The 26685-nt window shown below is 42.7% G+C and overlaps 1 protein-coding gene across 1 annotated transcript in view; it reads left to right on the forward strand.

Annotated features, from left to right (window-relative positions):
• Positions 1-26685, forward strand: part of LOC146190668 (serine/threonine-protein kinase BRSK2-like) — a 56969-nt gene that overhangs the window by 21030 nt on the left and 9254 nt on the right. The window contains exons 8-16 of the mRNA XM_084600226.1: positions 2647-2681; positions 3123-3174; positions 4990-5102; positions 7019-7125; positions 12741-12798; positions 13629-13688; positions 16527-16765; positions 21354-21402; positions 23440-23563. Of these exons, the coding sequence (XP_084456352.1) occupies positions 2647-2681; positions 3123-3174; positions 4990-5102; positions 7019-7125; positions 12741-12798; positions 13629-13688; positions 16527-16765; positions 21354-21402; positions 23440-23563 (837 nt within the window). The remainder of the gene's footprint in view (positions 1-2646; positions 2682-3122; positions 3175-4989; positions 5103-7018; positions 7126-12740; positions 12799-13628; positions 13689-16526; positions 16766-21353; positions 21403-23439; positions 23564-26685) is intronic.

A 26685-nucleotide genomic window follows, 5' to 3' on the forward strand; every position in this document is an offset into this window, starting at 1 on the left:
ATATAGTATATACCGCAACTGCTGTAAAACTGCCTCGTATATCGATTATGATCAAGCAGCCTAAAGCTGACAGAAAGAAGGAGATTAAGTACATAATAGGGCCGAAGAGCGCATAACATCAGCTGTATAAGTCACGTATGGCTTTCAATAAAAACAGTATAGAAGCTTGTCCTGCGGTCCAGAAAATTTATATATGTGACGAAATCTAACCATCATTATCTGAACCGGTGAATATGTGTAACTCGATATGTCAACGGCATAGGGTAGGACACACTTTCTATAGACTGTTTGGAATTTTTAAACTTCCTTTTGAAACCTTTGCAATTTTTTGTACATTTATGTAATAAAAGGATTAAAGATTCCTTGCTAACGCGCCATATAGCAATGCCACGACAGAGATACCCATCAGTGTTTCAGTGACAGTGTCGGCCGTAGCAGCATGTCGTGCTCAGTCAAGGAGTGGGTTATTTTTGAAATGCTTAGATAATTGAGATGGCCTAATAACTAGAGAAAAAATTTTTAATGATACCTAGTAATTTTTAACCTTTCGATTCTAGATAAGCTTCTGTTCACGTTTTTCCCCAAGCGCTGGTAACGTGTTTATGTAATCACTAATCTGCACTGTCAGGGGTGTCTAAAAAAAAGTGCTGATAATTTCATATGCTAGACTTTTTTTCTTATTGACGCTCAGAATATGTCATATTTCATTCGCTCGTACTCGCAAACGCATCATCATCATCATCATCAGCCTGATTATACCCACTGCAGGGTGAAGGCCTCTCCCATATTTCTCCACTTAACCCAGTTCTGTGCTAGTTGCATCCACTTGACCCCTGCGAACTTCTTAATCTTATCCGCCCACCTAACTTTCTGCAGCCCCCTGCTACGCTTTCCTTCCCTTGGAATCCAGTTTGTTACCATCAGCGACCATCGGTTATCCTCTCTTCGCACTACATGTCCCACCCATGTCCATTTCTTCTTCTTAATTTCCACTAGAATGTGGGTAACTTGAGTTATTTCTCGCAAACGCATGTCCATAAGCAAATATAGTTGTTTCATTGTGCTACTCGAAATGTGTAGCAATTATTTGAATTCTGCAATTGTCATCAAAATATCTATATAAGTTTTGCTATTTTTATTCAGCTAACCTTGTAGTCTAATGTTCATTCCATGTCATCGTTTTTAGCTGAAGTGGAATTAAGCTACCAGCCATGGCCGATAATTCTAGCCCGGTGTAATTGGCTTCACAGGGCGTGAGAATAGTACACTAACAAAAGCCATCGTTTCGTAACCATAACTTTCACCCTTCTACCAAAATTTGAAGCAGCCTTACGTAGTTTACATAATGGGAGCGCACTTCTTTTTTTTTTTTTTTTCTCCCCTACTTTATCCTCAATCAAACTGGACGTTATAGCAAAACCCTTGGATGGTATAAACTATACAATATTTTCACCAAAACGATTGTAACAGTTCCGCACGCTTAACAACCACCATGCAGGTCAAATATCCATTGAAAATTGTTTGAAATAATTTTCATTTTCCCTATTTGATCATTACACTTATCTATTATATAATATTGTTGTCTTACATCGCAATTCTTGTTCGTTTCGAGCTCCACACAGGTTCTTAACAAGTTAATGACAGTGAAATGTACTGATGAATAAACGGCCTCACGCCTTATGTTGTAGGTAGGGTTTGAAAGAACTGACAGCGGGCACTTAAGGCGAGTGGTCTTGTGGGTACATGACCGAGATCGGATTTTTATGGGAGTGAAATTGACTTCAACTTCGTTATATCGAACATTGTATTGAAGTCCTAGGAATATGGTAATCGCAGAATTTGTTATGTATATAGTCACAACTTATTCACATATTTATTATAACCACACTTCCCATGCTATAAACCTGGAACATGATTGTAAGAAAACAACCACGTAGGACCTAAAGAGCATAAGTAGATATTGTAGAAATGTAAAAGCCTAAAAACGTTCTTCTTTAGTTTAGCACTAATATTTACGATACTTTATTTTTATTCTATTTATAATTTAGTATCTACACAACACTTTTCGAATAAAAAGAAAAGAGCACTGTATTTATTATGCTAAAGATTTCTACATTACATGGACAGACACCTGGAAAGTACATGACTACCCCTAAATCACCAAAAAGCACGTGCGCCTGTCGTGAAGGTGCACAGTTACGTGTGTTACAAATTTAATTATGTGTAGTTTAGCAGTAGCCAATGCACTGATTAGTGCGTACAGTGACAATTTGGCTGCACGTCTCTTCTTAGGCGAAGGCGGATGTGAATTTTAAATGTTTCTCGAAATCTTCAGTGAAATTTTGGCAGTGAATCTGCATGTGCGTTGGCATTACGTGATCAGTTGTTTTTAAATGTTCACACGACTCCAGATAAGCAAATCTTCGGCAGTGCAATGCCGAGAGCGAAACGCTAGGCCGAAACATTATTTTACATTTTTTGCATTCGGGATCCCCGCTTTCATAAAACAATGAACGAATGAAATTCGTTTGCGAACTTCATATTGTGTTTCAAATTGTGGCTGTGGAAGTGACCCACAAAACAAACAAATGACGACTGTATAGTTTATTGGACTTTTGTTTCCAAACTTCCAACATTCGGACGCAGCTGGCCGATGTCACAAAGCATCCTTGGGTGACTGCGTGAGTATTTTCTTCAAAACTACGTGTCGCAAGTGAGCAAACCTAGATGAGCCTCCATTTTTTTCTTAGAATGACATGATTTTAATAAGCATACCAGTTCGGTGGGAGGGGGTAAATCAGTAGCATAAAATAGGATCAAATTACGGCCTTCATCTATTACGCTTCACTCCTGAAAGTTGAAGGAACTAAATGGTCCAAAGTAAAGTATTGAGTTTATGTAAATCACTATTATCGAATGCTAAAACGCAAAGGAACGATGAAAATCAATCGATTGAAGCAATTACGAAAGTTAACGTGAGAAATCGTTTTGTCATTCTTTGTTATCGCAGCTCCGGAAAGCGTTGTGTGTAATGAAATTTTAAAATTCAGAAATTTCTGGCAAGAAATCTTTATTGGGCAGAACAAAGCTGAACTTCTCTTCTGCTGTTATGCCTCTTCCAGCGCAAGCAAGACAGAATTGGAGTTGGAGCTGCCCATGAAGGAAGTTGTACAAGTAAGTGAAAGAATTACAGCTCCTTTGACATGTGCTCCTATCATAGATGTGTCTTCCCCGTGAAGTAGTCGGCAGACGGGATGTAAAAAAAGAGAAAATCAAGAAATCATGAAGAAAAAAAAAAGAAAAGCTGCTCCCACGCACATTCTTTGCGCACTGACACCACTTTTCTTGCAAAACAGTTGATCCTACATATTATAAGGGGATAAAAACAAATGTACTATATTTTTCTTGTCTCTCTCTTTTTTTTTTTTTTTTTTTTTTGAGATGCAGACATATCGAATTGGCTGTGCGCGACCTGTTCTCGAACAGTAACAGCCGTGTTTATCATGTTCTGCATCCCTGCACATTTCCTTGAACTTATATAAAAAACGTCAGTTCAACTTGAAGTAAGAAATTAAGTACAGATTCTGATCATGAGGACTATCTGTTCCACACTGCGTGTTTATTCTTATTGCACTTAATTTAAATGCTGTGCTGTGTTTTAGGTATTTGTGTCCTTTCGTGAGCGCCACGAGGAACATGTTTACACGATCTTACGCATCTTATCGCGCCAAGAGGTTGGGGGCAGCGACCCTAGAGCATTTGTCCCATAACTGCTGCGGCTATCTTTTGCGCCGCTGCACTGGGTGCCATGTCATGCAGTCATTTCAGAACTGCTTTCTGAGAAGCTCTTGAAGGTGCTTCGCGCCCTCCTGTTGTTCCCATACGCGTCACCTAATTACGACAACGAAATTAGCGCGAGGCACGAGGAGGGGGGGGGGGGGTGAGGGGTGAGTGGTGTGGCAGGAGGAGTTCACAGTTTTTGACGACGGCAACGACCACATAATGGTCCGAAACCTTCTCCGCTTTAAAAACTCGTTGCTGTCAAATAGCCGCAGGAATTTAACGGAAATTTAAGGACTAGCCAGTTCCGTTGCTCCAAAAGCTACCACGAAAGTTTTCCATGCTTGAGTTATACTCTGTTTTAGAAGCTGTTTACAGCACTGTGAAAGACAGGGGCACCCTGGGCCAGCAGGATCATGCGCACGACAGTAGGAGCCCAACTGCCTATTACAGTGCGGATACAGACGGAGTATAGTTTATGTTTAAAATTATTAAGCTCAAGCGATGTGTGCTGATTTACTAAATGCATTTAGTTTTTAAAAAATCCTGAGCTTATGAGGATAAAACAATTGTTAATCCCATCTTCTGATCGATACTCTTTCCGGCAATGCGTATTTATGTCTCATTTCTCTTTGTTAGATTTTCCAGAGTCGCAAACGAGAACACCTGCGAATATCTGCAGATAAAATGTTTAATACTGTGTGTCGATACAACTGCCTCATCCTGTAGTAACCGGTCACCTTATTTGCACATTACGTCGCATATGACTTTGGCCACTCCCTCGCAAGGCACACTGCTGAGCAGTATAGTATAAGCATATTGCCATTGTATGTCAGAACTTCTGGTCTACGTTAGGAAACGTGCTTTGTTGAAGAACTTCATGAGCACGACAAAAGGTATCCGAAAGTGTTTGAAATCATGAACCTGTCAGGTAGCGAGTCAGGGATTAGAGAAATGAATATATGATGATATAAAACACTGAAATAAAATTCACCAACGAATGTTTTGGAAGGAGACAGTGTGCAACGCGGCTGGTGTTCACGCTTTTTGTTGGTGGGTAAGTCTGTTGTAAGTCTGTTTCTGCTTCACCCATCTATATAGAGGGGCTGAATGTCTTCAGATCGAATTACGTTGCATCGCAAAGAAGACCTGCATATATTTAACCCCCAAAAAAGTAACACATACTCTTCTTCTGATCTTTCTGCGCAGACCCACATCATTCCTTGCGTGGACGACATCGACCCGGACGTCCTGTCCAACATGACTTCTTTAGGTTGTTTCAAGGATAAAGAAAAATTAGTCAAAGAGCTTCTCTGTACAACGTAAGTAACCAGCTACGCACGCTTCCGATTTTATAGTTAAGCGAGTGCTCTGCGACAAGGCCAAGTGTCCAAGTCCACGGCCAGGTGCGGTACCAGAATATTCAGAACGTATGCAATGCCTATACAGGTTTTGAGAACTAGTTGCCCTGATGCTAAGAAATGTATAGCGCCACTTGTGCTGCAACAAAACATCCCGAAAAGTAAATTAGGAATCTCATTCTTCAGAAATGAATTCATCTGGCCCTACGGTGAATCAACATATTCCTTGCATTCGGGTAAGTCAATGCCTAAGCCTGCACCCTATTGTATTCCTAATGTACCCTTCTTACCGCAATAAGGAGCGTGGCGCTGATTTTTTGATGAGAAGCTTACGCCACACCTTCTTCTCACTTTTCGTCAATACTGTATCGGTTCCCTTAGTGACAAAGAATATGTGATGCTACTCCTGTCAAGACGCGACACTCAAAGAATAGATAAGATGCCGCATTCGCAATAAGAAACGGTCGGATCACATTGATAATTAGCGTGTTTAGGCTTTCAGTAATTCATTATAAAATTTGGCATCTTTGGATGAAGTATCTTCTTAAAATGATGTTAACTTTTGCGGCTATTTTTGAGCGTATTGGACGAGCCATGCGTATTATTTAAACAATGTAAGCCCATCGAGATCCACTACTCTGGATTGTTCTCAGCCCAAATCAAGAGGAAGGATTAAATTGAGGCCACTTTCTGCTGAGACAATTGCTTCGGCTTCTGGCTGCAGTCGCGGAGCCAACAATGGTCACGGCTACCCCGAACGATTCTAGCCATGACTCGTAATTATCATTCAACAGCGGCCGATGTACTGAGCACATGAGCGTTGTTCAGAAGGATTTCCTTGGAGTCTACATCATAATATTCCAAGTGTCATCACGTGCCCTTCTACTACAATAGTAAAATAGTATATGCGGAAACTTTTCATGTTGCAGTAGGGTGCGCTACCTAATGGGTCTTGGAAAATATTTCTTTTTATAAAGTGTTTATTGCACCTATACACACTTTTCTCTGAATACAAGCAGGAAAGAAGGAATCTACTCGACTTTTTAATCACGTGTGTTGCGATGGTCCCCCTCTTCCATTCCAGAATGGGTTGTTCATTGAGATGCTTTATGCATGCAGAGCGGCCTTGTCCTTCGGTATTTGCCTTTTAAAAAAAGAACTTACAAACTTATGTCCTATTGTCAATGTCGTTCTATGTGGCAAGGTGATCGTCACAGCACTACGTGACTCAGTTAATAGAAAGAACCAGGAACGTTAAAGCGCTGCAGCTGGATTCATTGCAAACGCGCGACTAACAATATGTCATTGGTTCATGGACGTATTTGCTATAATAACCTTCCGCCATGACAGGCGGTCGACATTGTTCTTGTGAACAGTTTTGGAAATAAGGTCATTTCGAAAAATTAAAAAGGGTTTAAACATATTTTGGCTTTTTAAAAACAATACTCTGCGAATGTCATTTTTATTTACAATTTATATTTCTTTACTAGGAGGGTAGCAGCCCCCGGTTGCCGTTCAGGAAACAGATTGTGTACGAGTAGAAGCGGGCTAATCGGGCCGCGGTAGCATTTGAATTGGCCTTGTGGCAACGCCGCAATTGCACTGAGTTCGATCGTTATCGTCTTGATCACTATTAAACGTACACGCGTTTAAGCAACGTAGCTCTCATCTTTGTCTTAATAGCAAAATTCTTCTGCCGTATATCACGGCAACCCGTTTGACACAGACAAAGGATGTCTAAGGTCGGCACGGTCGTCATAGAAATATGATATAATTTTCGCAGCAAAGTATAACTTAGAGACTTTATGACAACATAGTTCTGCTTGCCTGACGGTGTGGCGAAAGTGTCCATAACTTTCCTTCATATTCTCTTTCAGGCATAACACGGAGAAAGTAATATACTTTTTGCTCCTTGATCGCAAACGGAGAAAACCATCGTACGAAGATGAGACCGAGATTATCATACGCAACCGGTCTGAATCGGGTAAGGAGAATCGACGTAAGTCGTCGGCCAGTTTGCTCCCTTGTTAGCGATAAACGCAAGCAGTGCTGCGAGAAAGAAATAGTTAATTAGCATTCCCTCAGGGTTTCTTGCTGTAGCAGAGCAGATGATTGGGCACGTTAGTATACTTTTATAATTAAAAATAGCACAACTTGGAAGCGACACAAAGAACAAGAAATGAGACACCAACGGCGCTCCCATGGTGTCTCCGTTCCTTGATCTTTGCGATCCATGCAATTTTGCCCTGTTTTTTCAGCATAATTCTTTTTGCTCGGTGCATAGTATAGGCTGAAGTAGCTGAAGCATAGTCAGATAAAGGAAACAAATCTTTGAAGCAGTGTTGCGTTATTGCGGGCCTTTCATTCGTTCTTGCATTCTTTATCTCAGTACTTTACAGTTGTTTATTTCATGCATTCTCCTTTTATTTGTATTCCTTTCTGACTTCTATCCTCTTTTTCTTTCGTCACTTTCAGACGGTAGCTCAAAATTGAATAGTTTTGCATGTTTGACGCATGAGGCGCGACGCTGTTGGCGAATCTCCAGATTTCTAGCATCATCATCGCAGTTTTAAGCTATTGACGCAGCTCGTTTGCTCCTCAGCAGCAAAGCAGTGAACGCTAATTGCTAAGCTTGTGATTAACTAAACAATAAACTCGCCTCTTTGTGAGAACCTAGATTATTTAGTTGCACAGGAAAAGTTGGATTCCAGCAGAAAAACTCGCTAATTCTGGAGAGCGACGGTGCACGGCTTAATAAGAACATTGCGTATTACACAACCGGCCCTGTCGCAAATGTTAGCTGCTGTTTCTTACTGCTCTCAGCAGTGTTCCTTATGACTCGCAGCTCACTCTTTCGATTAGAGGTTTTGATAACGGAGCGAAAAAAGTAACATGCGGCTATAAGACAAAGTTGGCAAACTAAGGCACATGCGCAGTTGCGCAAAGCAACTCCGAGCTTTGAAAACACTGCTGCAGGCTTGTACATAGAGCAAGCATGAGTTTTTAAGGTGCGGTCTCACCAGACAGTTGCGGCGGTCCTGCGCCGCGATTTACCTGCGACCGCCCATCAAAAGACAAAAGGGGTGGCTTCTTTCCACCGCGCAAACACACACACACACACACACACACACACACACACACACACACACACACACACACACACACACACACACACACACACACACACACACACACACACACACACACACACACACACACACACACACACACACACACACACACACACACACACACACACACACACACACACACACACACACACACACACACACACACACACACACACACACACACACACACACACACACACACACACACACACACACACACGCGCGCGCGCGCGCGCGCGCGCGAGCATACACAGACGATCAACTACAATCAGCGCCTCCACTCGCAATATATTTAAGCGTGTATTGGTGTTTATTACCGAAGGCGAGGTGTCGTTAGACATCAGGCAGCCATGATTTGTTATTATGACATACACACTTTACGTTACTTAAAATTCCAACCTCATATACCAACTGTGCGCCAAGAAACAAGACTGAGCTTAGCAAGCGAGCACTGCGTCACTGAGCGCTCGTTCCAAGCCAAAAACAATAGTACACGCACCTGACGTCTAATGCCACAGACAACTTCAACAAGTTTTGCTTGGAAAGCCGCCGATCACGGAGGCCGCCTTTAAGAGGTACAAAATATATTTAACAAACATGGTCTCACGGTGTCCTTCTGCGCGGTATTCCTAACGAATGAGAAAATGCGTCGTGAAAGCGCGTTCCAGAAAACTGTCTAGTGGGCGGCTCTATACCCGTAAAGGCCGCTTTTTGATGATGTCTCTCGTCTCCCTCGCTACCTGCTGCCGCGGGAATCCGTACTAGCTCTAACAAGGTGCACAACTGTGGCTCTCTTGACATAGGCACTATGCGTTCAAATTAGTCTCTTGAGTGAACCAGCTGCCTACAGCGACACATGTGGAACTCGTTTGACATGTTCTTTGCGTTAACTAGAACTGCCTATTATACTCTCAATAGTTTTGCGGCGTGCTGTTGCCTCAAAATAAGTCATTTTAATTTATAATCATTTTCTGCTTGAAGCCGGCTTGTGCGAGGCCGGGTTTGCTGTGTTGTTTTCATGTGAAAACGCAGTTTTTGGACATTGCTTGTGTTTAAAGTACTTTGTCGCGAACTTGCGCCTTTTACGGAACCAATCGCAGTGACTAGGCCTTCTAGAAGCAAAGACCTCTGCGCTTCTCCTGTGACTTCACGCGCCCTGCCTGGTTGACATCGGCATTCAACAGACATAGTCCTAGCGCTTTAGACGTGGACGAAGTAAGAACACAGACACCACAAACGCTCGACATCAACTGAGTTCATTGACAGTAATCACGAATTTATATAGGCAAACATGCTCGTACTTCAAAGGTGTCAAAGGCTAAAGCGCATGCGCGACGGCACCCTCCTCTCCAAAAACGTCACTTCCTTATTTTGTCAAAACAATGTTAGGCTTGCGTACGCACGACTGCCCTTCCACGTGTATGAGGAAGGCGTCAAGTATCTGGCGCTCTTTTTGATCCGCATTTACAAATATGACACGCTTCAGCTCATACAGGGGGTAGCAATTGTTTTCGTCGTGTGTGCATCGTTTGCAGTGCGCCGCCAAGTGTCCGATACTGCGTCTACAAGCCCCTTGTGCTCCATGAGCCTGATGTTAAGACAGCGGCCAGTTTGGCCAATGTAAGATTTCCCGCATTATAACGGGATCATGTATATCACATTGGTCGTGCAAGCCGTATGCGGGTTTTTTATGTTTTCTGGGGCAAGAGACTTTTTTGTTGGTGGCATCATTCACAACCTTGCAGAGTTTTCCGAACTTGTTCGGTGCTGTAAGCGCGACTTTGACGTCGCATTTCCCTGCCACCTTTTTTAGGCGGTGCGTGAGCTGATGAATGTAGGGCAGTGCAACTCGCCTAGCCCATTCTCGCTGAACCATCGCCTTCTTTTTTTCACCAGTTTTTATCTTTTTTTATCAGGGTCTTAGCCACCGAAGCCGCTAGTTCCACAGAAAAACCCGCCTTCGTCATGCGACTTACCTGCATTTTTACACTTTCATGGACCTTGTGCAGACAAGATTTATCAAGAGCAGCAAGAAGGCATGCCTTTGCAATGCCTCTTTTTACCCATTTGGAGTGGGCCGAATCATAATTCAAAATTTCTTTTTTTTTTTTTGGACCTTGGCTGGTACATGTAGCAAACATGTGAACCACAAGAGAACAACCGTATGTCAAGAAACTGTAGAGTACCCTTATTGGCCAGTTCATGCATAAAATTCAACTTACAGGCGCTAGACCTAAACACTTCTTAGACTGAACAAAATCCTCATTTCTGTCTTCTTGAGATGCTTTTGCGACCACCAGAAAATCGTCTACATATCTAAAAATCTTTAAAATCTTATTATCAATGCGCGCTTCAATGCGTATGTCCAAACTCGCTAAAAACCGTTCACTTAACACTGGGGTGATGCATGCTCCTATGCAGATGCCTTCGCGATGCACAAAGTTACTGCCCTCAAAATGTATAACAGTGCTAGAGAGGCACAAGTATCATCATTATGAAAACCTACACTCCCGTTTGTTTCAATGCTCTCCTTCACTGTCGTCAGAATACCTTGTTTCGGAACTGAGTAGAACAAATTTTCAATGTCAATCAAAAACTCAAGATTAGCTCGCCGATGACAGCCCTTCATGCGAGAAAAATTCTAATACTTCTTTCGGATTAGCTACCCTAACCGGGTAAGTCACAGGAAGGAGCTTCAAGCTTTTTTGGGGGAACCTGGAAAGGCCACCCTGTCAAAACCCTGCTTCAGTTACAATTACGCGCAGTGGCACATCCTTCTTATGTGTTTTTGCGGAGAATACCGCGAGCGCTTCTTTTTCCGCCCCTACAATCTGTTTGCGGAGAGTGTTCAGGTTCATCTGATCACACAGTGGAAGAGCACTCTTCTTTAAACCCGCACCTGTTGATTGCATTTGCACAAAATTCTTCCTGATTGCGTCATTACCCTTGGCTAGGTAGCCTTCTCTCGGCAAGACCACAAACCCGCCTTCCTTGTTTGATACAAGCAGAGCGAGTTCATTAGATTTCAGGTTGTCAACAGTGACTTTTACCTTGAGGTCAGTTTTTTGGGAACTAAATTTATGCCTCAGAAGACATTCTACGCCTTCAAATGTACAACGACTTCTGTCCTCTTCATCAGCTAAGTTGGCCATCTTCTGCAGTCTATCTGCTGTCTATCTATCTGCAGTCTATGGAGGTTCTGTGCAAAACTTTGGTCCAAGACACAGAACATGTTTTACATCCCCAGGAACGTCACACCCCCCCAAGACAGGTGACCGTCCCACGCTCAGTGTTCACCTTCCCAGATGTATTTTTCCAAGCACACAGCTTAGGTAGATCAGTTTTCCACAGGAGTTCAGTCCCATGCACAACTTGCCTCTCAACACTGCGCCACCCTGGTAGCCGTAATAGTTACAGCGAGCAGACGTAGGCTAAACTGAAGACGACGCACTTGCCTCCACAGTTCTGAGCTCTGAATCTTGATGATTCTCTTGGCATGTCTCAAGGACGGCAGGCACGGCGAAAATAACGCTTGGATACCAGACAGTACGAGGTTATTGTTCAGTGAAAAGTTGAGGGTCCCTGCACGGCACGTCGTCACAGCGATTAATTTGATGTTCTATGTTCTCCCTTCGTCCCTGTCTAAAGCGCTAGAGCTATATTTGTTGAATCTAAACACCACCTCGCCCAACTTTCTGCATTAAATGACATTACCATGACATGAATTTATACCTCAAGGCTCAGCCGCCAAAATAAGAAGCGATGGTGGCTGTCACCGGCTCTCGCTGCTTGAGACCTGTGATCTAAATTCATGGCATACTAACGTCAATCAAGCAGGGCTCGTGACTTCACTGGAGAAGCGCAGATGCATTTTGCTTCTAGGAGGCAGGAACTTAGAGCACATGCATATTGTCAGAATGTGTATATTGCATCTCAAAGCGCGCCATGCGAGAGTATACTTCAAGCCACACTATTGACTAAAGAAATGAATGAAAATGTTGCCGTTTTTAAATAAGGCTGTACGCTACTCAACGTCACATGGCAGCTACATCAGCGCTGTTTTTATTGGCAGTGCGCTTTCTGAGTAATATGTATTTCAGTGATGCCATATTACACGAGCAAATGGACTGCTCGAATCTTGTTTCTCTGCTGACCTTTGCCGCTGATATGTCATTTCAGCACATGTCATGTCTTCTCTATATTAAAGCCACAAGGACAGCGAAGATACAGATTTTCAAGGTGCTGTCATGTCGCAAGATTTTTAGGACCTCTCGATGAGGGAGATTATGCTATTAATCGCAGAACACTGCTTTATGACATCAAATATGTGATGAACCATTTTATGAAGCAAGTTGTTTGACATTATAACATGGGCATTGAAGATATTTCTCACTTAAAACGCCCCATAAAAAAGTACCTCAGCGTAAACGTAACAGCACTTGCTATAATATTTTCTTGATTGCGGCAGCTGATCCTCCCCGCAAGAGAGTGGACACGTGCCAAGTGAACGGAAGGTCGGGACCACGGTGAGTTCTTTTACGTTACAATGATCGTGCATTATATTCGTATTGGAGCAAATTAGGTCTACGCTCCACCCCAGCATATACTGAAAGCCTCTAAAATACAGCATATTTTACTGTGACATGATGTCACATGCTTCTTCATGGAATTTTTGTATAGCATTTTTATGTTCATTGCGCGATTAACATTTACTGATCAATTTAGTCACCGATCATACACCTAGTCTGATCACATTTCTAGTACGTTAGGCATCTTGTCACGTCTGTAGCGTGGTGTTAGGTTTTACGTACAAAAGTCAGTAGCTATATACTTATACAATGTTAACTCACAAATAACGTCAAACCTCTCATCTCCTCTTCCACCACCTCCACTCCCTCCTCCCTGCCCCACCCCGATACTGTGTAGCTCTAGGAGTTTATTTCTCCTCGGAGAATGTTGACCATTTCACGCGTCAGAAAACTTTTCGCGTGTTAGCGTTTGTTTTCCTTAGCACAGTCCACTAAGCTTTACCTTAAAGATAGCAGGTACCTAACCTGCCCCCCCCCCCCCCCCCCCACACACACACACACTCTCCCCCCGGCTCATCTTTCTTTTCATACCCGCTGTCTAAACGATGCTTGCACCAGATGCATATTCTCAGTGAAACTCAAAAAGAAGCAGTCTAGTGTCAACGTGCTGCAATGATAAATACGTAGCCAGCTATATGACACGCATTTGCTTTTTCATGGGAAAAATATATCTAAAGGGAACGTGCTTAACATGAATGCTCTATTCAGTGGGGAAATTTAGGACGAACATTTTCAATGAGGAGTTATTCATATTTGCTTTGTTGTAGGTATTCCTTCGACATGCTGAGCGATGGATCACCGATTACGCCACGGCGGTATCCGTACGGGTAAGCATCTTGACCATTAGGCGGCAGATTTGAAGACCGCCAAAACGGATCTCCCCGTACTGTTTCCTATCATTCAGAGGCAGGCCCTTATCTGCACGCCTTTTTTTCCATCGTACCAATGGCCTTGCATATTCAAAATCTCGCAGCTGATGGGTTCTTTATGTTACCTTAGCTCACATGATGTAGCGCCAAACAGCAATTAGTATTGACTGGCTTAACGCTGGCTTTGTTTTCTTTATCTTTTTTTTTATCTTTGCCATAGCGACTCTTTTGGTGAAATAGAATTCATAACTTTATTGCTTTCTCTAAACCCTAAAAGCTGCTACGAGGTTTCTGTTGTGAGTCAGTTACGACCACGAACTTGACGCGAACAATGGTGTCAACTGGAGAGTTCTATTTGTTGCCGATGCGATTCTGGGAAACACGCATATTCGTGACCTTGACTTTGACATTGCGAGACGAGCTCGAAAGCGATGAGGGTCCTGTGGTTTCACAAAGTACCAATACACGGCGCTTTCGATCACTGCGTGTGGCTAGATATCCCCTTCAGTATACACCTGGAGTATATGAGGGACGCGGCAGCAAATCCAGTTCTGAATGTGGGACAGTGTATAAGAATACGGCACACACAATGAGTCCCATACATCATCGCTTTGTCAGTGCGTTGCGTAGAGGGGCAACGCGAATCAGCGCGAGTGACATCGAGGAACCGGTCAGCGACATGACCCTCAGCGGCGCTCGGCCGCTGACGGGTGAAGAACCTCGTCACAGCCAAATTGGTGGCCAGGTGTCTTCGGCACCGCACTGTTGACAAATGCTAACGGCTGACAAGCAGGACGCTGTGTCCCTAGGAGCCAATTTGTGTCCGACACCTGCCGTGGTGGCTTTTACTAATGAAGCTTTGTTGTGCCGTCGGGCGTCTATAGCGACATCGGTCGCCGAAATGCATTATATGCACGTAGTGTCATTGTCTCTTTCGTTGTGTAATGAATTCTGTCGAGTAGCCTACAGTCTTCTCCTCACTTACATATATCAGACAAATAATGTTGTACTTCTGAAATTGCCAAGCGACCGAAAACGTTAAATAATATATGCCTATCATGTCCGCGGAATTACGACTGCAGAAAAGGAGAACCAAGGTGGAGACGGCGCATACTTAGGCGGGCCGTCCCTGTCGCGTTGTATTTCCATACATTCGTACCAACGGCCCAGCAGTTGGTCTTAGTGGCGTGCACTATCCCAACTCCTGCTCTGGTACTGCATTCAATGCAATTTGCATGCCAGTACACATACGCATCAATATTTATCTTCCCGCTTATCCAGTAAAATTGTTTTTTTTTTTTTTTTTTTTTTTTAATCTTAAGTTCAAGGTAAATTGGAAATGCACCATCTATCTGGGGCTCTGGTCAAGAAACATTCGTTCATCGGCCAGCTTGAATTAGTGCAAACCCTTGTGGATCGATTTTTTATTTCTAATTATCACCGTAATTCTAGCCTCACCGCCGTGAGTGAAATGTTATCAGTGCTGCCTAAGTCACAACCTAGAAAAATATTTTGTCTTCTTTATTTCACAAAACATATCATAAAAGCCCGTCTTTAAGAACTGATTGTTAACTCCACCATTCACGAAGCGCGCTTTAGGGCCTGTTCGTTGCTGCATTGCTTTGTGTGACTTATTTCTCCTCCTAAGTTTCCCTCGCTGCTTTAGTTTATAACACTCTAGCTTATGTGCCTGACTTGCATTACGTATACAAGTCAGGCTAAAAATAGGGTCGGAAACACTGCTTGCTACTGAATGTGTTGGTTCATTTAAGTCAGCTTAGCTGCGCTCCTCTGTATCCACTTCAATAAGAAAATAAGTTCATAAGCAAAAAAAAAGTAGCCTGTTACGCCATCTTTTCCTGTTATAAAGCTTGCTCTTGCCTTGTAGCACGACCTAACTAGACCAGCCCAGTGTTTTGTTAACACTGCCTGTCGATGTTCTAGTGCACGATCAGGCCTTCATTATTTTGGTTAATTTTAATTATATGTCGCATTATCTGCGAATAGAAACGAAAGGTAAGCCTACATAGTCTGCTTTCTTGTTTTTATATCAGCATATCCTTTTGGTGCGCATATGCTTTCAGTGTGTAATTGTCACATTTTTCCCAGAGGGGAGACGGCGCGTAGTACGTTGTCAGGGCTTCTCCACAGTCCCCATAGAGAAAACTGCCTTTTTTTTTTTTATTCCGTGATTTCGTTAGACGTTTATCGCGTGCCGGCGTCCAGGAGACTATTCGATGGTCAATAAATCTGATTTAGAAAATCAAGAGATGTGGGAAATGAAACGATTAGGTTGGGCTAACCTTCTATAGCTCTAGCACTGTAACACAAAGGAAGCTGGCACAAAATAGGAGACAACAAGTTCAGTATTCATCGCCATAAAGAGTTGAAAGCTGTATAAACAAAATACTTTCCTAACACAGTGGCTTAAAACGTTGCAGGAGTGTTGTCGGTTGCTTCCATAACGCTACCGGCTTTAATTACCATTTATAAAATATAGTTTTGTGCAGGCTAGCGTGTCTTGTGTTTGCTCCGCAGTGTGAAAGCTGCCCATCATATGTTCTTACCATAATGGTACGGTTCGCAAAATTTTGCGGGAGTGAATACTTAGTAGCTTCGCTGATTTCGTTCTAAAAGAAGAAATATTAATTCTAGCAGACTGATGAAAACTAAGCAGGAACGTAATTCAACTTCAGCTAACGCGACCGCGACATCTGTCACGGTCGCCTTCTGTATTGACCTGTAGTGATGAGCGACGTCCGGTATGTGTCATTACATGTGTGTATCTGACTGCAGCATGCGGCGAGGCAGCGGGTCGGGCTGTCTGCACCCAGGCAGCGGAATCCCAAGTCCGGCCGTGTCGCCGCTCAGCTCTCCGCGACCCTCACCGCGAGGCGCCACCACTCCGGACGAGAGCCCGCTCAACACGCCTCCAGGCTCGCCGTCTCTTGGGCAGCCTTACTGGAGGTCGCGCCTGCACACCATCAAGAACAGCTTCCTCGGCAGTCCGCGCTTCCACAGGAGAAAATTGCAGGGTTGGTGACCTTCTACACGGCTGGCAGTGCTCGCCAAAATTTTACTGTAAAATACATTACGAACAATGGTACAACAATGGTACGTGACCAAAAAAGGAAGTGATCAAAGGACTCGTTACACTCAGATCTCAGTAGTGATCAAAATACATCGCATCGCTTCACATTACGCTGTATAGATTCGCACAACAGCCCATCACATCGTACTCCAACATCTAACGTCAAATCATATCATTGAACGTCATGTCACCATTGCTGCACATCAAATCAATTTTGTTTTCTTTTGGACTCTAATGGTATGAGAGTTGGATTCGCAGATGAGATTAAAAAATTTTTCTTTGGTTGATCGAACATAAACAAGAGTGTCTTATTCCTGCTGTTAGCGTAGCTTGCCGATGGTGATTAGCACAACGCTGATGGCGATGGTGATGGTTGCAATAATGGGTGGAGTTTCAAATATTAGAGAAGTTATCTGATGTGTTCTGAATGCAAGCGGCCTATTAATGTTATTCGCAAAGTTAAGTGGGCCGGTGAAGCCGATGGCTCAGGAGAGAAACTCACCACTTCACAAGCAGCATCGCATTCTGTTGTGGAAAGCAATAGAATTGAGGGGGTGTCAAACAGTTGGTAAGAGAAGTTTGGCTTGAAAATTGCACGTTCAAGTCTGTTGTGCCCAGAGAAGAGGCTCTAACTAGAGACATCAGTATACGTTTCTTGCTTTATGTGTGCTAACCGTATATAGATGCACTTTCTCGAGCGCGAACGCTGTGACCATCGTAGGCCGTAATGGAAAGCATTCGCTTCCATTTGTGGCTGTCGAAGTGCTATATTGTTTAGTCACGTAGCTTAAATAAAACCGAAGCTATTCCAGCTAGTATGAAGTCAAACAACTATTATTCACATTCCTCAAGATCAGCACAGACAATCTTGGAGCATTTCTAACTGAAAAATAATACCTGATAAGTCAAAGAAATAAATATTGTATTGGATTGTATAGAGCCTGTCGTTCGCCAGTATGGCGCTTTTTGTAAGCTGTAATGTGCATTGTATCAAGATTCTGATACTTCTCATGAAGGCCAATTGTGGAGTTCATCGGAACAACTTTAATCTTGCAGAGCAATCCATGTCAGAAGTCAGCTGGATCGAAAGCCGTATCTAAGCATGCACTGATACACTACAGGGAGACAGAGAATATGGAACGCAGTGAAAGTTTCAAGACTCACTCCATGAAGGAGATTATTTGGTCTGAACAATCTCTGGGTGCTCGCATCATTAATTCAGAAAAAAAAAAGAAGCGTAGAATGAATGGGGACTACAGCTGGTGAATGCTTTCGACTGCATCATGGGAATGAAAAGCCCTATTATACTCACTGCTTCCTGCAGGATGGGTGGTATTAGCTGACGCGAAGAGCAGCATCCACACTCGTATGCATTTCTGTGAGGTAGAGTGACATGAACACGTTCAAACTAAGGAGGGTCAGGTTAAATGGGAGCTAAGCAGTAACTCATGAAATGCAGCCTACCTTTAGGTTGCATAGCATTGTTGGTAACATGTAAACAAAAGGTTGCGACCACTATAAACGTTTCATTAGTGCAAGAGCGTTTAAGAGTTGTTTGAAGGAATCATTGTGCCGCCGATATTATATGCAGCGACTGAGAAATTACGATGTTACGAAGTTTTATTGAAGCAGTTGGCTTGCAGTTACCGTCGTAAAGACTCCTAAACAATCTAGGACTAGACGTGTGAGAACTTCTGCTGTTCGGTTATTCATCCATCATTATCCAATGAGTGTAGATGTGTCTACTGTGGTGGATTCGAGCAAATCTGTGATAAGGTAGCAACTAATCTTACACCAGAGTGATGTATAACCTTAGGGTGTAGCCTTAGAACATATTGGACTAACACTGTTGTCACTTCCAGTATTTTGTTTTTTTTTCTTTCTTCCTCAAATCTTCCTCATCCTGACATACACTAGTTTTCCTGCTTAGCTTTGTTGGTAGAACGACTGTCTCTTCGGTGCTTCCTGTCTAGAACCCTATTCGGACGATATTTTCTTCAACTGCGAAGCTCGGGTGTAAGCTGCGCATCTTTCTTCTGGTGTCGTATGGCTGAGCTTAGGTTAGAAATTACGAGTAAATTACATGTTGTATAATGAGGCAGAGGGAGGGAACATAGGGAAACATGGTGTCGCCTTATTATTATTGGCGAAGTTCATTGCATTACTAATCGATATTTTTACGAGCTTGCATGTTCGGATGAAATGAGAGCAAAATGAAAAGCAACGTTTTCTTTTTATATAGTATAGAGCACAATTATTTGTATTTTTTTCTTTGGTTGATGCTTTTGTAACGTACGTTGTTGGTTTTCTTTTTGTTTAAAAGAAAACTTAATTCACGCTGTTGTGAGGTTTTCTGCAAAGCACAGGTTATTGACTCCTCGCTAACATTCCTTGCCTCTCGTTCAAGCTTTTTGCCGTATGGTTGTTGCTTAGGTTTTCCAACAGTTGTTAGTTGTGAGACTGACAATCCACAGTCAGAACTCGGCTTTATTTCTGCCTGTAATGAAAAACATGTTATCGTCAACAGATACTTGCTTCATTCAGATATTAAATGAGAACGCCAGAGACGTTACATGGAGGCAAGTGAAGAAGCGACAATTTTGTGTATATATTTTAATATTCTTCAAATGTCAGATCTAAATTATAATTCACTCATACGGCGTAAAGGCGAAATAGGCAATGCCTTCTGAAACGTCAAAAACAGGGCAATACATTTCCCATTAACCAGCTGAAATACTGTCTACTTTTGGTATAGGCTTCTGCGTTCTTCAAACTTGTTTAAGATAGCTCTGATCTTGTATAATTCCATAAGAAAGCTTGTCAAAGAAGGCTATGGTACACGGTCATTTGCTGCAGAAGCAAATACGAGAGGCGTTCAATAAAGATTTCCCCTGACCCACTTCCTGTGGACGAAGAGCAACGAAACTTTGCAGATTTATTAGTCCTTCTCTACATAGGTGTCACCCAGGGACAAGCACTTCTCCCATTTTTTTAGGCAACTGTAAATACCTCGCTTGTAGAAGTCGGCAGATTGTTACAAACGCCATGTTGTGGCTTCAGAAATCAAAGTCTCATCATCTAGAAAATACTTGCCCTTCAAATATGACTTCATTGTTGGAAAGAGGTGGGCTTCCGATGGTCCGAGGTTGAGTGAACAAGGGGGAAGCGGTATAATTTCAAAACCGCAACATCTTGCTTCCATCTGGGCAACATGTGAGTTGTGAACTGGGGCATTGGCTTGCAGAAGGCGAATACCTTTGGTGAGCATGCCACGTCTCTTGCTTTTGATGGCCTCCCGCAATTTCCACAGCAGTGAATCATAGTATTCCCTAGTAATTGTGGCACCCATTTCTAGGAAATCCATCAAGACTACTCCGTGCTGGTCCCAAAATACTGTGAGTATGACATTGCCCGCTGAGAGCTGGTCGCGTGCCTTCTCTGGCGGCGGTGAGTCCAAGTGCTTCCATTGCATCGACTGAAGTTTAGTCTCCGGATCATAGTGATTGACCCAGCTTTCATCCTGTGCAATCAGTCTCTTGAAAAAATCGTCCTGGTTTCCATGGCACATGGTCAAAAGAGCCTGGGAGCATTCGACTCATTCCTGCTTTTGGAAAGGTGTGAGCAGCCGGGGAATTAACCCAGTGAGCGTATCCCTTACGCACATGATGATGGTCCTGTATGATTTTTTCCACGGACTCCACACTAATCTTGACTATTTGGGCTAGGTCTCGAACGGTTACGCGGCGAGTTTCCAAAATGGCGCCCTCCACTTGTTGGATGATGTGTTCATCGATAGCGGGGTGGGGTCGCCCTGCAATCGGAGCCATTTTCACCGAAGTCCGGCCACATTTGAATTGACGATGCCAGTTCTTCACAACATCATATGAGGTCGAATCCTCCCTATGAAGTTCTTTTATCTCATCGAACGTCTTCCTTGGAGTTCGGCCTTTCAAGTGCAGGATTTTGATGACTGCTCTGTATTCCACTGCATCCATTATCACACCTCACACCACTTCAGCACCTGCAAAAGAAAGATCTTTATTAGTTCATAGTTTCACATTTGCACGTGACCTATAGTGACTTACGTCATTACACATGCGCAGTTTCAGCATCCTGCAATAAATAAAAGTGAATCAGAGGAAGTCCTTATTGAACGCCCCTCGTAGGGGCCCGTTGGCTAGATTTCAAGTGAAAAAAGGACATCAACACTGTTTTCTGAGTTGCCGCTTATAATCTGCGCTGAAGAGACCGGTATACCAAGAACGCAACCTCCAGCTAAATACAAACCACAGGAGAAGGTAATCTTTGATATTGTTTAGCTGCGACCAAGGATGCGTTATTACTAGCGAATTCGGCATACAGGTTCGTTTTGGTTCTAACTTTAACCAATGAACTACGTATCAACTTAGTGTTTTATGCAGATCAGTCCCTGTGTTTCAGTCCTGTTTCTTCATGTGAAATGTAATAATATATGGTGACATCACATTGCGTTCAGCGCGTTATTGACTCCGGCATTTACTTCTCTTCTGCAGTTCCTTCAGCTTCAGACGAAGTCAGCCTGACTCCGGATTCTTCACCAGAGTAAGTTTTCCTCTTGCTGTTACCTGCGGGCAGGTATGCATTCACATTCCTGCGACTAATAACTGCTTCCAACTTCACGGGAAGCTCATTACAAGTTTGGCCTCTAGTTATATACGTATACAGATCATCGCTTTCTAATTACAAAGACGCCAAATGCACTGAAAACGAAGCTCCCATAAAATGGTCAAAGAATTAAATTCAGGGGAAAAACCATCGACCATTTTCGCTATCGAAAGGCATTGCTTCGAGGCATTTTCTCTCAAATAAATGCGTCGCGTGCTCTCTGGTGAGCTTCAAAATGAGTAGAAAGATCCTCGCGTAGCCGGTGTTCAACAATAATAAAAAACTGCTGGGATCGACATCAGTCGGAAATATGGCCACAAGGTAATATGAAAGACAATTTTTCGAACAGGCTAATCAAGGTCACTCGTTTTCAAAGGGCTCTGCTACTGAGACGCTTTGCATTTCTCTCTTTTTTCTTGGCGTAGGTATAGATTGCTGTAATGAACAGGCCCATTCCACGAATGCTGCGTTTCGTTAGACGAAATGCAAGACGCTTTGTACGGTCCTATGTCAGTGCATGTTAAGGAACTTCAGTTGACAGAAATTATTACGGAGACCTCCGCCCCATTACGGCTGTTCTGGAAGCCAAGTCAGATATACCAATGTACCAAAGTATAGAGCATATGAATAAACCTTGTGCATCACATGTAATATATGCAGTTTTCCTGCAACTATTGATCAGCGTACTGCGGTACCTTTGCTGCCTTATCTGCTCCATGATATACGTTTAATGTATGCTCTCGTTTCTCTCAGCGCAAGAGCGCAAACAAATTGAGAGATATGGCGTCTAGTAAAGTAGATGGAAAACTGATAAAGAAGAGGCACAGTACATAGGAACACACAAAAAAGCACATCAATAATAGAAAAAGAGTACAATCAATTATACCTAGCAATTACGCTTAAACATAATTCACCCCGAGATCGAACCCTACCGCCTGAACTACCGTTCCCTTCTAGAAACTGATGCTAACACACAGATGATATTTGCCAAGTATGGCTCGCTTAGTGGCCTGGTTAGAGCAATGTGATTCGAGTGACGACCTAAACAATGAAGATTATGTCTACTCCCCTTTATCCCCATCCATGGCCATGAGCCTCCCCATTCAATAAAGGACATTCAATCAATCAATCAATCAATCAATCAATCAATCAATCAATCAATCAATCAATCAACATAATTCACGCCCTTATATACCGGCTCTTCTCTCCAGCAATGGAGCTTAACTTACCAGGATCTGAACTCAACGATAAGGCAGGAAGTCCAGAAGCTTGGCTCCGACTTCTTGTACTGTAATTTCCATTGCTCCGGAAGCCAAATTTGTTAAATTATAGCGAAAAAGTATTTTCTGTTTGTTTTTCGCGGAAAAAACTGTCAGTAAAATTTTAATTCATCAAAGTGGCAAAAACGAAGAGGGTTTTGACAATGCCTTTTGCCGTTAACTCTGTAAAAGTATTACTACAGGGCTCTATCAGTGTACTGCTGTAATATAGATTTCAAAGCGCTTAACAAGATAATGAGATGTTGTGTTTACTAACACGGTATACGCGAAAATATAATTAAGAGCAGTGTCATCTCAATTAAAACATGCGGGGAACTTCCTTGTAGCAATAAATAATACTCGCTGGCCTGACATGTGTTTTGCAGACAACGAATACAAGGTTTTTCAAGTGTGTGACGTCTTGAAGCACTCACAACGGCATCATTATTTCTCTTTGACTCCGAAGCTACTTTCGCTGTGTATGATAGTGGCAACATTTTATATTTTTCGTGCTAATTCATAGCAAAGTATTTAAATAACAGATTGCATAAAAATAAAGCCTGTAAGTTTAAACGATGCTGAAAAGAAGTAGGCAGCAAGGAGGCACAACTAACGTTGTGTTTTTCTTTTTCTTTTCTTGCATTTCACGTGACAAGCATGCGTTTGATTCGTTGTCAGAATCGCTTGAATCTTGACCTAATGCTCTGTTCTGCAGCCTATCGAAGCGGTCGTGGTTCGGAGGACTGATGGCCAACGAGAGGGAAGAAAGCCACGTGATACTCGTTAAGGACCGTCCTTTGAGTTCTGTCAAGGCTGACCTCATCCACGCCTTCCTGTCGGTAAGGCATGCCGGACAAACCGTTCCCTCGGTTCTTCCCAAGTACACAGAGTAGGTTCCTGAACAACGGTCTTTCGTAAAAGAAAATAAAATGCGAGCCTGCTGAAGTCTTCACGTTGTACACCAAGGTAACATACCGTCGGTAAACATGCAAATTATGAGCCAATATTCAATTATATTGGCCAGGAAAGATCACTTCTACCATCAGGCTGAAGCCCCTCTTACTAAAATAATTGATAAGTTGACGCGAATGCGATATAAAGGTTACCTTGCTCCATTATTTTTCAAACACGTGTTGTCTGATTCCATCGACAATACTAGAAACCAATAAGTGGAAGGTCGTTTCAGTGATCTGGAAAAAAGACAGACTTCACTAATGTAAGTTTTCTTTAGTGCTGTTCATGTATTTGGGTAAATTTATTAACACAATGCAAAGTAACTATGTCTGAACATTCAGCTATTTGTTCCCACACGATCCTTGCATTAGAACCGGATACAAAAACTGGCTGCATATGCATATATTTAAGTGTTCCTTGAACACTAACTGGGTTGACTTTAGTCAGTGACAAGGAATAAAATGGTATTGTCATTGAATGTTGCACAATTAAATGACCTAAACACACACACACACACACACACACACACACACACACACACACACACACACACACACACACACACACACACACACACACACACACACACACACACACACACACACACACACACACACACACACACACACACACACACACACACACACACACACACACACACACACACACACACACACACACACACACACACACACACACACACACACACACACACACACACACACACACACACACACACACACACACACACACACACACACACACACACACACACACACACACACACACACACACACACACACACACACACACACACACACACACACACACACACACACACACACACACACACACACACACACACACACACACACACACACACACACACACACACACACACACACACACACACACACACACACACACACACACACACACACACACACACACACACACACACACACACACACACACACACACACACACACACACACACACACACACACACACACACACACACACACACACACACACACACACACACACACACACACACACACACACACACACACACACACACACACACACACACACACACAATGCAATCCGCACAGTCGCTAATTGCAATACCTTCAGTGATGTGTTCTGCAGCAAAGAATAAGACCTTTAGGAAATGCGACAAAATATTCTACGCGCCAGCTGTCTCACGGGGCTAACGAAGCTGGTATAATGAACGAATTGTAGCATTTCTGGCATGCGTCATATGTTCTATTGAATACGGAGAAGCATCCCGACTGTTGGGTGAGAATTTTATTTCTGCTCAGTACTGGTTAGGCTTTCGATTCACTTAAGTTTGAAAACACCAAATAAATATGTAAAGTTTGAAGTATGTCCTATTATATTTAAAGACACAGTCGAATAAGAGATTCTTTTATTCTGGCCTCTATTTCAAAGACTAGTACATTCCGAAAACTTCGCTTTTTTATTGCTCTAAGGCGTCAAAATGTCGTATTTTGCTCGTAGACATCTTAATTCAATGCGACACATTAGTAACGACTTAAGGCAGCAACTACAACGACATTTCGCTTTTCGCTACAGCACGCATACACAGTAACAACAGAAACAACCGCGGGCATGAAGTTTGCACTCCTGTAGTGTAAACAGCGGAATTCATAATTCTTTGTTTAAATTTAACATAAGAACACATTACTGCTGTTCTTACGCGGCCTTTGCAGCTTAATGACCGATTAATTCCCAATGTTTTGCTGCACTCCAAAGTAGAAATAATATACAACGCGTATTCTAGGAAAATAGAAATCAAATCAAATCTTTATTTTCTACTATGTGCTTCCACAGATGGATAACTACGAAAAAGAAAAGCTGACAGTAGACGGCTGCACGAGTCCGCAACCGTGACTTTAAAATACAGTTAGTTAAGGAAGCAGTTAACTTCTTGACATCTCTACTTAAAAGCTGTTAGCGAAACAGGGGCCCACTGTTCATTGCGTCAGTATTTGAAGTGTACTTTTACCGACAGTCAGCGCGCAAAGGTTAATTCCAATTCGTTTCGATCAATGGTTCAGAGAAAGAAGGTATGTGGAATTCTCCACAACACAAAACGAAATAAACGAGAATCGAGGGTAAGCCTCAGTCCGTTAGCCAACGTTTCGACAAGAGTGACTGGCGAAACGTTGCCAGGCAGAGCTTTGGCCAGACGAACCCCGAGTCCTCTTGTCGCAACGCTAATTAGCGGGCTAAGGCTCCTTCTCGGCCCGTGCTCATTTTCTTTTCAGTTGTCACTTCGACGAATAAACCCAACGCATTCTTGTTGCTACCCACTTGAGTTATAGGAGACCTTAATCTTAACGTCTTTAGAAGCCAGACGGAAAGATTGCCACTATTACTCACGCATTAATAGCCTACAAAAACAAGAACAAACACAATAACCATCAACTGGAAGGCGAAGGTCCCTTCCATGTGCATTTGATGTCAAGTACGTGGCTGTTAAGGTTTGAATTTTCGCTTCTCATCATTTATGTCTCAGTCTGCTACTGAGGAGAGAAGGTTAGAGAAATGAGTGGTTCATTATGACAAGCATTTTTAAAAAGCCAACATTCAGCGAAACAAACGAAGGCATACAGGAATGCTCGCACTTCTTTTATTAATTATGTCGATAACATCAGGAACTTTAACAGTGTAATCACTTAATCTCTGTACAATAATTAAAAAGTTGAAGAAACAACTCGGGTGACCAGTGATTGACGGACTTGCGACATCATCATACTGCTTAAACGGTCGTGTGCTGTAACTGCATACAAAACAAAACTTAACTTTACACTTTAGGCTATAACTAAGGCTCAGGCTTGAACTGAGTTCTCGGTTTAAAAGCCCAGAGCAGAATTGAAAATTAGAAGGTCTCTTAGATGTCTCGTAAGAGGAGAATGGCGAAAGCTAGCTTCTCGTTTTTATCCTATAATTTGCCTCCCATCGTTATAGCCTCTTGTCG

This window comes from Amblyomma maculatum, chromosome 4 (assembly GCF_055883805.1).
Source record: "Amblyomma maculatum isolate TAMU_Amacu chromosome 4, ASM5588380v1, whole genome shotgun sequence".
Taxonomy (NCBI): Eukaryota; Metazoa; Arthropoda; class Arachnida; order Ixodida; family Ixodidae; genus Amblyomma; species Amblyomma maculatum.